This window comes from Oncorhynchus nerka, linkage group LG27, assembly GCF_034236695.1.
Source record: "Oncorhynchus nerka isolate Pitt River linkage group LG27, Oner_Uvic_2.0, whole genome shotgun sequence".
In the NCBI taxonomy this organism is placed as follows: domain Eukaryota; kingdom Metazoa; phylum Chordata; class Actinopteri; order Salmoniformes; family Salmonidae; genus Oncorhynchus; species Oncorhynchus nerka.
Genome location: NC_088422.1, coordinates 23,040,801 through 23,055,615, shown reverse-complemented (window position 1 = coordinate 23,055,615; position 14,815 = coordinate 23,040,801). Strand labels below are relative to the sequence as shown.

Sequence of the window (14,815 nt, the reverse complement as noted above, 5' to 3'; positions counted from 1 at the left end):
TATGCACACATACACACACATACAAGGGAGTGGAAGGGGAGGATTACTGGCTTCAGTTGAGGCGATGATGAGCTGTGTCAGGTGGTTAAATACTTTGTTTGAGGGAAAAACCTCAGAGAGAGAGGGACAGTTTCAAAGCCTTTTGAGGAGAATCACCTTGGGCTAAATCTGACAGCCTACCTACCATGAACATGGAATATTGGCCAGGTTGTCTCTGTTAAAACAGAAATGTGAACTCAATTAACCTACCTGATAAAATGGTAGTACTTCGGGGGCCCAATTCAATCAGTTGGAGATAAAGGCACTGTTGGTTCACTCAGCATGTTTACAGGGGTGGTTTTGTGTCGATACACAATGACAACGATGAACAGCTTGCTCACTGGACACCTCAGATAAAGTGTAAATATTCAGAGTAAACCCGCAGTATGTTTTGACTTCATTTGCAATCTAGCTGTTACATTGGGCCATTAAATAATGTTATGTTCATCATGATGCCATGATCTCACTGGAGATCTATGACCAAATTTCACTGTAAGAGCAATGGAGGTCTAGGATTGGACAGTCATTGGTTCTTAGCAGTGACCAACATCCAGCCGGTATATGACTTAAGGGATGTGAAGGGAAATACCTGCACATTATTTAATTAGCCACTCTCCCAGAAGTAAATACAGCAATGTTGGGAGGTTGTCATTTGAACAGTGTGCACTGTGCAGGTATTTCCCTTTCTTTTCACAGCCAGTCATTGGCTTTTGGTATGATTGACAGTGGCGAGCCCCACTTACGTGTGTTGATCTTCTGCAGGGAGATGTGTTTCTCCAGCTGTCTGCGTAGTTTGACCTCAGCACCGTACTTCCCTGTGGTCCCATTATCGGCCAGGATGAAGTGGGAGTGCAGGCTGTTGAGCACGGTCAGCTTGCTCAGTGGGTTGGACATGGTCTGGTACGGTCGGACCACCTGTTGGACCACAACAAAGTTTTCATCAACATATTTTGTTTACTCAGCAGTTGAATATAATAAACTAGTGTTGGAGTCGTGGCCGCGCACGACTCCAACACCATCATTAAGTTTGCTGACGACACAACAGTGTCTGGCCTGATCACTGACAGCGATGAGGCAGCCCAAGAGTCTGAAAAGATTTGGCATGTGCCCTCAGATCCTCAAAAAGCTGCATCGCCGCTTGATATGGCAACTGATTTGGCATCCAACCGCAAGGCGCGACAGAGGGTAGTGCTTACAGCCTAGTACATCACTGGGGCCGAGCTCCCTGCCATCCAGGACCTCTATATCAGGCGGTGTCAGAGGAAGGCCCTAAAGATTGTCAAAGACTCCAGCCACCAAAGTCCTGGACTGTTCTTTCTGCTACTGAACGGCAAGCAGTACTGATGCACCAAGTCTGCTGCTAGTATTTACTATCTATCCTGTTGCCTAGTCACTTTACCCCTACCTATATGTACATATCAACCTCAATTACCTCGTACTCCTGCATATCGACTCGGTACTGGTACCCTATTGTCACGTTCGCTGGAATAAATATCGGACCAAGGCGCAGCGAATGTTGAGTTCCACATATTTGATTAGAAAGTGAAACTAAGCAAAGACAAAAACAAATAAACAATAAACTAACAACGAACCGTGACTACAGAGTTGCTATGTGCACTAACTCAAAACAATATCCCATAAACACAGGTGGGAAAAACAGCTCCTTAATAAATGTGATCCCCAATTAGAGACAACGATTACCAGCTGCCTCTAATTGTGAATCATACAAACACCAACATAGAAAATAAACTGGAACACCACATAGAAATAAATAAACTAGATCACCCCCAGTTACGCCCTGACCCACTTCACCATAGAGAAACAATGGCTCTCTATGGTCAGGGCGTGACAGTACCCCCCCACTCCGGCCACAAAACCTGAAAACAAATAGGGAGGGTAGGGGGGGTGATTTGGTGTCGGTGGCGGCTCTGGTGCGGGACAAAATACCCGCTCATCCCACGGATCCTCCAGCATCGGGGGCGGCTCTGGTGCGGGACGAAGAACCCGCTCAACTCGCAGATCCACAATCTTTGGTGGTGGCTCTGGTGCAGGCCGAAGAACCTGCTCATCCCAAGGATCCACCCAGGCGGAACACTGTGCCTAGACTGGATCTCGATGCCGAGGAAGGCTCCTGCCATGGAGCGGGACTGGACACCAGCCCTGGCCTGGACATCGGTGCAGAGGAAGACTCCTGCAATGGAGAGGGACTGGACGCCGTGTCTGGACTGGGCATCGGTGCAGAAGAAGACTCTGGCCTTGGAGCTGGACGCCTTGCTCAGACTGGGCATCGGCGCAAGGGAAGGCTCCGGCCATGGAGCTGGAGGTTCCGGACCGTGGACCGTCTCAGGAGGTTGCTGATCCTGGACTGTCGCCGGAGGTTCCGGACCGTGGAACTGTCGACGGAGGTTCTGGTCCGTGGAACTGTCGCCGGCAGCTCCGGACTGGGAACTGTCGCCGGAGCTCCGGACTGGGAATTGTCGGCGGAAGCTCCGGACTGGGAACTGTCGCCGGAAACTCCGGACTGGGAACTGTCGCTGGAAGTTCTGGGCTGGGGATCGTACGAGGAGCAGGCACAGGACGTACCGGACTGGGGACACAAACTTCAGGGAGAGTGCGAGGAACAGGCACAGGACGCACCGGACTGGGCACACGCACTTCAGGGAGAGTGCGAGGAGCAGGCACAGGACGTACCGGGCTGGGGACACGAACTACAGGGAGAGTGCGAGGAACAGGCACAGGACGCACCGGACTGGGGACACGCACTTCAGGGAGAGTGCGAGGAGCAGGCACAGGACGTACTGGACTGGGAAGGCGCACTTGAGGGAGAGTGCGAGGAGCAGACACAGGACATACCGGACTGGGTACACGCACTTCAGGGAGAGTGCGAGGAGGAGACACATGACGTACCGGACTGGAGAGGCGCACTTGAGGCCAGAAGCGTGCAACCGGCATAGGTTGCACCAGACTGCTAACCGGATCCTCTGGTCGGATGTTGAGCAGAGCACACTTGCACAACATCTCTCTCATATCACTCTCTCCCAACTTCGCCATTGCCTCCCTAACAGTCTCTGGCTCTTCCCTCTGCTCAGTCGCCAGCGCCATGTGCCTCCCCCAAGGAAACTTGGGGTTGTCCTTGGGCTTTCTGTAGCCGCGAACCCTGTCGTCGTCGCTGTCCTCCATCATCTCCATTATCTCCTTCACCTGGTGAACATGCTGCTTGTTCCTGGTTTGATGGGATATTCTGTCACGTTCGCTGGAATAAATATTGGACCAAGGCGCAGCGAATGTTGATTTCCACATATTTTATTAGAAAGTGAAACTCAGCAAAGACAAAAACAAATAAACAATACACTAACAACGAACCGTGACTACAGAGTTGCTACATGCACTAACTCAAAACAATATCCCATAAACAAAGGTGGGAAAAACAGCTCCTTAAATATGATCCCCAATTAGAGACAACGATTACCAGCTGCCTCTAATTGGGAATCATACAAATCACCAAGATGTACCCATAGGAGAACCCTTTGAAGAACCCTTTTGGTTCCAGGTAGAACCCTTTTGGTTCCAAGTAGAACCACTTTGGGGTCTGTTTAGAACCCTTTCCACAGATGGTTCCTCCTGGAACCAAACTGTTTTTTAAATTATTACTTGGAACCAAAAAGGGTTCTCCTATGGGGACAGCCGAAGAACCCTTTTGGAACCCCTTTTTCTAAAAGTGTTTATAGCCAAGTTATTGTTACTCATTGTATATTTATTCCTCGTGTTAAATATTTCTCTCTGCATTGTTGGGAAGGGCCCGTAAGTAAGCATGTCACTGTTGTTTACGAAGCATGTGACAAATACATTTGATTTAACTCACAAACACACACGCGCGCCCACACACACACTGTAACTTACGTCTTTTCCCACCAGGTCCTCCTGGTTCTCCACGATGCCCCAGGGGGCGATGCCAATAGTGCAGATCTTCCCCCGAGATTTAGAGGCATGGTCCTTTAGCGCATCACCCACATGCCGGATCACCCCTGAGTGTATGTTTGTGATGTGTGTGTGTGTGTGTGTGTGTGTGTGTGTGTGTGTGTGTGTGTGTGTGTGTGTGTGTGTGTGTGTGTGTGTGTGTGTGTGTGTGTGTGTGTGTGTGTGTGTGTGTGTGTGTGTGTGTGTGTGTGTGTGAGATGAGAGAGAGAATAGATTATGCATGTGAGTGAGAGTTGTACGTGTGTTTGAAAGAGAGATGAAGAAAGAGGGCCATTCTGTCAGGATTGATACATAGAGTAATCTTAGATAAATAATACACAGACTACGAAAACATTAAAAAAATTACACCGCACCCAGAGACAGAGCGACAGAAAGGTATATCTCAGCCCCACCACCCTCTCTCAATCTCTCTCCCTCTCCCCCAGTCACACCTGAGGGGAATCTCATTTCATCCCTCTACCTGACACTCACTGTCCACTTCCTTTTGTCCCCGAAATCCTCCTCTCCGTCAATTATTCACCCTCCCATCTCCCCACCTCTTTTCCTGTCCTCTGCCCCTCTGTTTCTCTCTTCTCTTTCTGTTTATGACCTACATCTATACAGTTACCTAACCCTTCGAGGTTACCACCCGCCAACCAGATTAAACCCAAATGTAATGTTGTGGCTAGGGTCAAGGTTAGGCTGAGGATTTTTTTATTTATTTTTTTACTAACACTAGTATTGATTTTTCACATCCACAACACAACGCAAGAGCAGTGATAAACAGAAGCGTAGGGTTAATGGGTAACAACGTCACAGCACGTGGTTGTTATTAGCCCACTAAGTGGGCCTTTTTCATGCCTCCACCCACCCAGCCCACCTGTGTTGACCCCGCCGGTGAAGATCCAGGCTCCGGTTGTCATTGCAGCCTTGATGAGGCCCTTGCCAAAGACCTGTTTGAGTTTGGGCTGCAACTCAAAGTTCTGCAGGCCCCCATGCACCGAGATGAGCAGCTTGGGAAGGTCCAGCTGCCACTCCTTGGTCATCAGGTGCAGCAGGAGGTCTGGCTTGGTGTCGTAGGACACACGCACATACTGCAAATGATCATACAAATAACCAATAGCTGTCATTTGTTTGGTATAACATCAACGTGTAATATAGATTACAATGAGAGATATTTTGTTATCTGTCTATCCACCCTTTATGTGTTATATCATTCAACCCTAGGTATAAAGTGGTCACCATGGCTTTGTTGGAGTGGCCACCTCCCTGGAACTCAATGGTTCCGAAGGCGTCGGTGGGGCTGAGCTGGGTGTGTTTGCTGATTGACCATTTCTCTGATAGGCTGTCATTCTTAGCCAGACGCTCCGTCTTGTCATTCTGACTGGAGGAGATGCCGGGGGGCAGGCCAACGTGCTGACCAATCAGACGGCCACAGCAGCACCTGGGGAGGCGCAAGAGAGGGGACAGGTAGTCAGAGGTGAAGTGAAACATTCTGAACGTTGCATCCTTCTGATCAGACACCAGATGTGCACTAGATCTGGGAAGGAGGAAGTGACGTGTCGGGCAGGTTCCCGTTCATCTACTGTGAGAGAATGGAGTTCAAAGGCCGTTCACACAAACCCCATGCAGCCCACTCTCTCTGATTTGTACAAATCTCTGATAAAGCCTCTGTAAATGTGCTAGAATTATGCTCATAATATCATAGCCATTAGACATACTAGTAGTCAATAGTCACATACATTGGACATAATGGAGTTGAAATGCGATAGGTCCAGACAGGAGTCCCTGAGGGCAGACAACTGGAATCTTTATTCTGAGATGATGTAAACACCGGCCTGAGATCAAAGAAAAAACACATTTCTCTTCACTTGAATGTCGTCGACCCAGTTTTTCCAGATGAGTAACTATTTGATCCTGGAGCCCCCTCATTTTCCCTCCAGAGCTTTACTTATTCTGTGTTCACTGCTTCATTACATGTCATTTTTGAAAGCATCATTCTTGGTTTCTTTAATGCAGAAATATGTCTGTGACAGGTGTTACGTTCTGCCAATAGCATGCTTTATGTCAGTGTGATGTAGCTCCCTAGAAATGGAGTGATTTTGGTCATTCACAGCATTTTATTGTGCGTCTGTTATGCTTGTTCTGAATGGCCACTTATGCATAACATATGGCAGATTCATTAAATATTCATATATTTAATAAGGTCCTTTAGAGATACCTCCTTTTTTTAGAGAATGAAACATCTGCAGGGCTCCCTTGCTAAAATAAATGTAAAATAAAATGTGAATGAGACTGTGTGTGTGGTGCATTTTTGGTGTTTTAGACATTACAGTTATATGGTTCCTTACCCTGGCAGTATTATATAGGCCAGGAGAGACTGTAATCCACAGTTCTGATTTCTTTAAACAGCTAACTTTAGCCACCTCTAGCTACAAATTAATTGGGGAGCTGGGGGCAACCATGTAATGTACATTGTTTGGGGGCTATTCACCTTTATGTTACTTCAAACAAGTCTTTGAGTTGATTTGGCTAAGAAATATTTAACATTGCTGTCAATTTTGAACACAGCTGCTTTGGATGCTGCTTCCACTATGCCTTGTGTGGTGTCCGGGAGATTGGGACTAACATACAATGCTCGTCGAACATCTCATTCCAAAGTCATGAGCATTAATATGGAGTTGGTCCCTCCTTTGCTGCTATAACAGCCTCCACTCTTCTGGGAATGCTTTCCACTGGATGTTGGAACATTTCTGTAGGGACTTGATTCCATTCAGCCACAAGAGCATTAGTGTGGTCGGGCACGGATGTTTGCCATATGGCCTGGCTCGCAGTCGGCTTTCCAATTCATCCCAAAGGGTTGAGGTCAGGGCTCTCTGCAGGCCAGTCAAGTTTTTCCACACCGATCTTGACAAACCATTTCTGTATGGACCTTGCTTTGTGCACGCGAGCATTGTCATGCCAAACTGTTGCCACAAAGTTGGAAGCACAGAATCATCTAGAATGTCGATGTATGCTGTCGCGTTATTATTTCCATTCACTGGAACTAGGGGGCCTATCCCGAACCATGAAAAACTGCCTCAGACCATTATTACTACACCACCAAACTTTACAGTTGGCACTATGCATTGGGGCAGGTGGCGTTCTCCTGGCATACGCCAAACCCAGATTTGTCCGTCCAATGGTGATGAGCTTTACACCACTCCAGCCAACGCTTGGCATTGTGCATGGTTATCTTAGGTTTGTGTGCGGCTGCTCAGCAATGGAAACCGATTTCATGATGCCCCCGACAAACAGTTCTTGTGCTGACATTGCTTCCAGGGGCAGTTTGGAACTCGGTAGTGAGTGTTGCAACAAAGGACAGATGATTTTTAAGCACTATGCGCTTCATCACTCGGCGGTCCCGTTCTGTGAGCTTGTGTGGCCTACCACTTCTGGCTGAGACATTGTTGCTCCTAGACGTTTCCAGTTCACAATAACAGCACTTACAGTTTGACGAAAATTTGACGAACTGACTTGTTGGAAAGTGGCATCCTATGACGGTGCCACGTTGAATGTCACTGAGCTCTTCAGTAAGGCCACTCTATTGCCAATGTTTGTCTGGCTGTGTGCTCAATTTTATACACATCAGCAACGGGAGTGGCTGAAATAGCCGTATACACTAATTTGAAGGGGTTACCACATACTTTTGTATATATAGTGTAAGACAGCAAAAATATGAATTTCCCATTCACATTGAACAACAAAGTTGTCTATTAGTATTTTCACGTACCTATGGGGGTCTTTGGCACTCACTATGATATGAACACATTCTCTCTTGTTGAAGGCTCTCTCAATCCACGATTTCTGTGCCTGCGGAGAGAAGAGAAGATGCTCAGTCAGCTAGTTACTCAAACTCAGACCACAGGACTCTTAACTTAAGAGAGGTAGACGAGAGAATCACAGGCGGCACATCAGGAGGCATGCAGGCAGCTAGTACCCAGCTAAGCCCCAGTCTGAGTCGGAGCCCAGTCGGCCCTGGGAAGATAAGAGGCCTTTCTCTACCAAACAACAACAACTATTCATTAGAATGGGAAGAAGGGTTTTGTTTTTCTTACAGAGACCAATTCTCTTCAAGAACCAGGTAGTTAGCTCTTGCAGAATTGGAAGTGCATAGATACAAGCCACAGGTTTCCTATCTGATATCGACTAGGCCTATTTAAGATGCATAATTTGAGGTCTTGAAAATGTTGAATTTTACTTTTATTTAACTAGGCAAGTCAGTTAAGAACAAATTATAATTTTCAATGACGGCCTAGGAACAGCGGGTTAATTGCCTTGTTCAGGGGCAGAACGACAGATTTTTACCTTGTCAGCTCGGTAACCAAAGGTTGCTGGATCGAATCCCCGAGCTGACAAGGTAGAAATCTGTTGTTCTGAACAAGGCAGTTAACCCACTTTGTCCCAGTAGGCCGTCATTGTAAGTAAGAATTTGTTTTTAACTGACTTGCCTAGTTAAATAAAGAAAAATTAAATAATTGTGTTGGAAATGACTATCAAAGATTTGCATGCAATCATAACCATGCAAACTAACACACACTCAAATGCAAATATTTAATATACATTGAACAAAAATATAAACATAAACGCAATGTAAAGTGTTGGTCCCATGTTTAATAAGCTGAAATAAAAGATCCCAGAATGTTCCATAAGAACAAAAAGCGCATTTCTCTCAAATGTTGTGCACAAATTTGTTTACATCCCTGTTAATGAGCATTTCTCTTTTGCCAAGATAATTAATCCACCTGAAAGGTGCGGCATATCAAGAAGCTGATTAAACAGCATGCTGATTACACAGGAGCACCTTGTGCTGGGGCAATACAAGGCCACTCTTAAATGTACAGTTTTGTCACAAAACACAATGCCACAGATGTCTCAAGTTTTGAGTGAGCGTACAATTGGCATGCTGACTGCACGAATGTCCATCAGCGCTGTTGCCAGATAATTGAATGTTCATTCATCTACTATAAGCCGCCTCCAACGTCATTTTGGAGATTTTGGCAGTACGTCCAATTGGCCTCACAACCACAGACCACGTGTAACCACACCAGCCCACCTCCACATCCTGCTTATTCACCTCCGGGATCGTCAGAGACCAGCTACCCGGACAGCTGATGAAACTGTGGGTTTGATTAACCAAATAATTTCTGCAAAAACTGTCAGAAACTGTCTCAGGGAAGCTCATCTGCGTGCTCGTCATCCTCACCAGGGTCTTGATCTGTCTTTACTCACCTTCGGTGGCCACTGGCATGCTGGAGAAGTGTGCTCTTCACAGATGAATAGCGGTTTCAACTGTACCAGGCAGATGGCAGACATGTGGCGTCGTGTGGGCGAGTGGTTTGCTTATGTCAACATTGTGAATTGAGTGCCCCGTGGTGGCGGTGAGGTTATGGTATGAGCAAGCATAAGCTACGGCCAACGAACATAATTGCATTTTATCGATGGCAATTTGAATGCACGGAGACACCGTGATGAGATCCTGAAGCCCATTGTCATGCCATTCATCCACCGACATCCCCTCATGTTTCAGCATGATAATGCACGGCCACATGACGCAAGGTTCTGTACACAATTCCTGGAACATGTCCCAGTTCTTCCATGGCCTGCATACTCATCAGACATACCACCCATTGAAAATGGTTGTGATGCTCTGGATCGACCTGTACGACAGCGTGTTCCAGTTCCCGCCAATATCCAGCAACTTTGTACAGCCATTGAAGAGGAGTGGGACAACATTCTACAGGCCACAATCAACAGCCTGATCAACTATACTTAGGAGATGTGTTTCACTGCATGACGCAAATGGTGGTAACACCAGATACTGACTGGTTTTCTGATCCACACCACTACCTTTTTTTAAGGTATCTGTGACCAACAGATGCATCTCTGTATTCCCAGTCATGTGAAATGATAGATTAGGGTGTAATAAATGTATTTCAATTGACTGATTTCCTTATATGTACTGTAACTGAGTAAAACCGTTAAAATTGTTACATGTTGCGTTTATATTTTTGTTCAGTATAATTTACTTCCCCATTGAGATAAAGTGCAGAGAGTAAGCGGATGGTCTGTGCACCCAGGCAGTAAATTCTGTTTGAGTTTCTCAGAAATGTGAAGTTCTTCATCCTGCCCCTGCGGAGTCCATGACTATGAAATATTTCCTCATTTCCATGGGATTACAGCACAACTGACAGCCAATGGAAACAAGTGTGTGTGTCGGGGCATGCGGCTGTCATGTCTACTGCAGGGTCTGAAGGAGAGAGTCAATTATACTCTGCTAGAGCCTGGTGAACAGAGCCTGGTGAACAGAGCCTGGACTCCAACAACACCGCTGGGGGGATATAATGTGAAAGCATTTTCTGTACAAAGATGCACATTGACCCCATCCACACAGGAAGTGTTAGTGGACATGAGGTGTTGTGGAGATGAGTATGATGGTAGGAGTGTCCGGAACACTCTGTCGCGTCCCGACAGCAGGACGGGACAGCTAAAAGACACTAGAGGAGGGGAACCGAGCCTCCCAAAACCCACAGCAGCTGTGGCAGGAACACCACAAGGCAAAACAAAAGGAGGACTTTTCTCTGCTTTATTCCGGGAGAATTTGCGTCCCCTGTTCCCAGCCTGCTCTGCTTGTACAGGGCTTTAACCTCCGTCAGAAAAAGAACAACACACTGTCTCTCTGCCTGACTGGCCCTGTCCCCCCACGGCACGCCAAAACCCCCTCAGGCACCGACCTCCAACCCCCAGGCAGGCCTCCCTCCACACAGGCACACTTACCCTAACACCAGACTTCCCACGATTAACCATTACTCTGAACAAGTCAAGCCACGGGAAGGGGAGGGGTAGGGGGACCACTTTACACAGGTCAACCTGACCGCGATGACTCAGCAAGCAGCCCCCCTCCCCTCCCCCGACAGGCTGCGACCAATGTATTCATACGCCGCTGCGCACAAGCACAAAGTAGATCTCTCCCTCCCGTTTTTGACAAAATTAGGCGTGACAGTGCTGGCATGAGCCTACTGGCGCTGCTCTCGTGTTCTCAGTAAAAAGAAGATAAGACCAGAAATCCACACAACACAGAAAACACAACACAACCTGTGCAAAAGCCTCAAACAACAGAAAACCTCCCCTGGGGTAGAAAAGGAGACCCTCCACAATCTTCTTTGTGGTTCTCTCTCTGTGGCTCTCTCTTTGTGTCTCTCTCTCTCTCTCTCTCTCTGTGTGTCTCTCTCTCTCTCTGTGTCTCTCTCTCTCTCTCTCTCTCTCTCTCTCGCTCTCTGTGTGTGTCTCTCTCTCTATGTATCTCTCTAGTATATTGAACATTCTGTCTCCCCCTGCTTTCTCTCTCTGTCTCCGTCTCACTGGTTTTGTTTATGAGTTTTGACATGGTATGATGGGGTGGCCCAAACCCCATTGTGTAATTAAGATTTGTCTCTGGGGTGCACACCTGACGTCTGCCAACTAGTGCCAAGGCATGGGAAAGACGGTGTGTGTGTGTGTGTGTGTGTGTGTGTGTGTGTGTGTGTGTGTGTGTATGTAGTGTGTGTGTGTGTGTGTGTGTGTGTGTGTGTGTGTGTGTGTGTGTGTGTGTGTGTGTGTGTGTGTGTGTGTGTGTGTGTGTGTGTGTGTGTGTGTGTGTGTGTGTGTGTGTGTGTGTGTGTGTGTGTGTTTGTTTGTGTGTGTGTGTCAGGCTGGCTGGCTGGTAGTGTCTTGGTTGTCTTGGTTGTGAGTAAGGGAAATCAGACAACCTGTCATGGGTCAAGACAACATTACAGACTCTATCTCTCTCTCCACCCCCTCTCCCCCTCTCTCTCTCCCTCTCCTTGTTTCTCCCTTTCTTTTTCATTACTAATACTAGTGGGGAGTCTGTTCAAACACCACATCAAATGAACAGCCAACTGTCTAACTGATCTGTTCCAAAATAAACCAACATTAATACATTGAGCAGGTATGCAACATGTTTTTCTTCATTGGTTGACATAGAATGCTATTTGTACTTAACTTCATGAAAATGAAAATAATAATATTAATAAAAATAGAATTACGTCTGAACTCTGGAGAAATCTCACTGAAATTATGGATTTCTCTTCATCTGTTTTCTTACTGTGCAAAAATATTCTCTCTAACTGAATTGCTGTCACACTAATTGGAGCGTTGGCGGAAGCACTGAGCCATAGGATTAGATTCTTAGCTACTTGTCTCAATTGCACTTCACACTTTTTAATTACCATGTATATCAAATAAAGTATCTTTAAACTTTTTTTTGTCTTTTCCATGACTTTTCCTTTATCTTAGAACAAATGCAAACAGTGGAAGTTTCCAATTAACGTCAAAGCACAATTTCCATTGTGCTTCTTTCGTGATGTCCATACTAAAAGACACACTGCTTGCTTGGGTGAGCGTCTTCTTTTAATTGACTATCCCAGTTAGGTGACTCATGACTGAAGAAGATACATGCGAAAACATTTCAGTGTTTTGAAAAGCATTGGGGAAAAAATTATGAAATAAATAACTTCAACCTTAATAGATGTGTGTTGAGCTTTTTATATTTTACACCATCACTGCTATGTCCTCATCAGAACCATTTACCACACACATTTACCCTTTAGCTTAGCATACAGGGAAACACGTAAACATGTGGGCTCCAAGTGGCACAGTGGTCTAAGGCACTGAATCTCAGTGCAACAGGGTTCATATAAGTCCCTGGTTTGAATCCAGGCTGTATCACATCCAGCCGTGATTGGGAGTCCCACAGGGCGACGCACGATTGGCCCAGCATCGCTGGAGTAGGCCATCGTTGTAAATAAGAATTTGTTCTTAACTGACTTGCCTAGTTAAATAAAGGGTTAAATTAAAAAAGATGTTCTGTTGTCTATTTGAGAGAAAATATTTTTTTCTAAATGATTTAACATTGAGTTATAGTCAGAACAGTATGTTTTTCATTTGAGAGGACTACACTTTTTTTTAAATCACAATAATAATCATTCATGCACTCTCCTGTGTCCACAACAGTCTTTAAAACGAAATTCTGTTCGTAGAAAGGTACATCAATTATTCAAAGGAAGGCAACTAGCAAACAGAATCTCTTGAAAAAAATAAATAATAATTTCCCAATGAATACAAATTTGCAGCAATTGAACTGAATATAGAAACATTTCCGGGATACAGAGCAAAGACAATGGATCAAAGACAAATAGAACCTTCTGTTTAAATCATTTTCAGTTTCTTGCGGCAGTTAAGTCTAGGCTACTTCAAAATACTATTCAATAAAAATCTGCACCACAGTGAGAATTCACAACAGTTTCTCCTCTCATGTCTCTGCGCAGAGAATGTGTTATTTCTGTGCTGTTCTCTATGAGACTACATCAGTGGTGAGAGATAAGCCTATTCAGACCCTCTTCAAAGAAAATTTTAATTCAATAAAAAGCATTTCTTTGTTATTAGAATACGGTAAGTTTTGTCTTCAGAACCTTCACTAGGGACTCTGTCGGACTAGAATAAAGTACATCAAAAACAGTACACCTGAGCCAGACACTTACCTGAGTGTGTTGCTGTGCTGCATTGATGGGAGCATCCTGTGAAAAGCAGGGCAAGTGCTGAAGGCATCTCTATATCTCTAAACCTCACACCCTCACTGGATCCTGACACCAGGCCTGTCCAGTCCACCCCGCAGCCTAAGGACATTAGGGCTAAACCAGAGCCACTGTGGCCCTATGAGCCCACTGGAATGTGTGTGTGTGTGTGTGTGTGTGTGTGTGTGTGTGTGTGTGTGTGTGTGTGTGTGTGTGTGTGTGTGTGTGTGTGTGTGTGTGTGTGTGTCTGTGTGTGTGTGTGTCTGGTGTTGTAGGGGGATTAGCCTGATCAGAAAGACCCCCGTATGTCCAATCACAAGCCCCCCCCCCAAAAAAAACAAATCCCTCACTACGGTATCAGAGAAGGAACTCTGTTCATTTCCATCATGCGTGCACACACACACACACATAGATACAGTCACATACAAACATGCACAATTGGTACATGTAGAACAACAATACAACTGCTGACGTTTCTCTACTGTAAAACCACTACAAGTCTCCCCTCCACTATGGATGCTTGAATATGTCTTTTTTCTAGGTATGCCTGTAATGGCGTTGGGCATCTTTCCCTCAAGGAGATGGCCCACCAGGGAGAGTGGCCATTTAAGCCCGACTACCATGTCACTCAGATATGCACTGCAGTGTGTCCTCTCTATCAGTGCACATCACACCTGTCTGTCTCCGGCCTCCACAGCTACTGTGCAGCTCCTGGTGTGTGTGAGCAGCATATAACAGCTCTTGACACCACAAAGCACTTCTGAGTAATGGGGACATTGTTCTTGGGTTTAGCCAGATTATTATAACATTATACCACAGCATTGTTGAAATCTAATTTCTGATTGTCTGGAAGGGCATTCTAGAATGGACATTAAAACCAGATAATGGGACAGTTGAAAAATAATTTGGGACACCTTGCAATCATGAGCCAATAATATGCGCCTACAAACGCAGACCGTACTTGTTACAAAGTTACAGAAAGCTAAACCAACAACCACACAAAATGAAATTGGATACATTGTAAACACAGTGAGTGATAAACCTCTCCTGTCCCCTCTGCCACTAAAGCTGTCAAATCCTCCCACGTTTTTCTAGTTTGACCAGCTGTTTTCAGGAACTGATATTTTTGAATTCGTTTTTCATATTGGTAGATTTGCAAGACAACAAACTATTTAACTAGCTTCTTTGACAAGGTACACATCTGTTGT

At 45.7% G+C, this 14,815-nt stretch overlaps 1 protein-coding gene across 1 annotated transcript in view; it reads right to left on the bottom strand.

The window, feature by feature from the left end:
- Positions 1–12,830, bottom strand: part of LOC115111379 (transient receptor potential cation channel subfamily M member 3-like) — a 106,709-nt gene extending 93,879 nt beyond the window's left edge. The window contains exons 1-6 of the mRNA XM_065011136.1: positions 12,789–12,830; positions 7,769–7,848; positions 5,239–5,440; positions 4,868–5,090; positions 3,940–4,064; positions 783–954 (exon numbers count right to left, since the gene is read on the bottom strand). Coding sequence (XP_064867208.1) covers positions 783–954; positions 3,940–4,064; positions 4,868–5,090; positions 5,239–5,440; positions 7,769–7,848; positions 12,789–12,830 — 844 coding nt within the window. The remainder of the gene's footprint in view (positions 1–782; positions 955–3,939; positions 4,065–4,867; positions 5,091–5,238; positions 5,441–7,768; positions 7,849–12,788) is intronic.
- Positions 12,831–14,815: the final 1,985 nt, after the last annotated feature.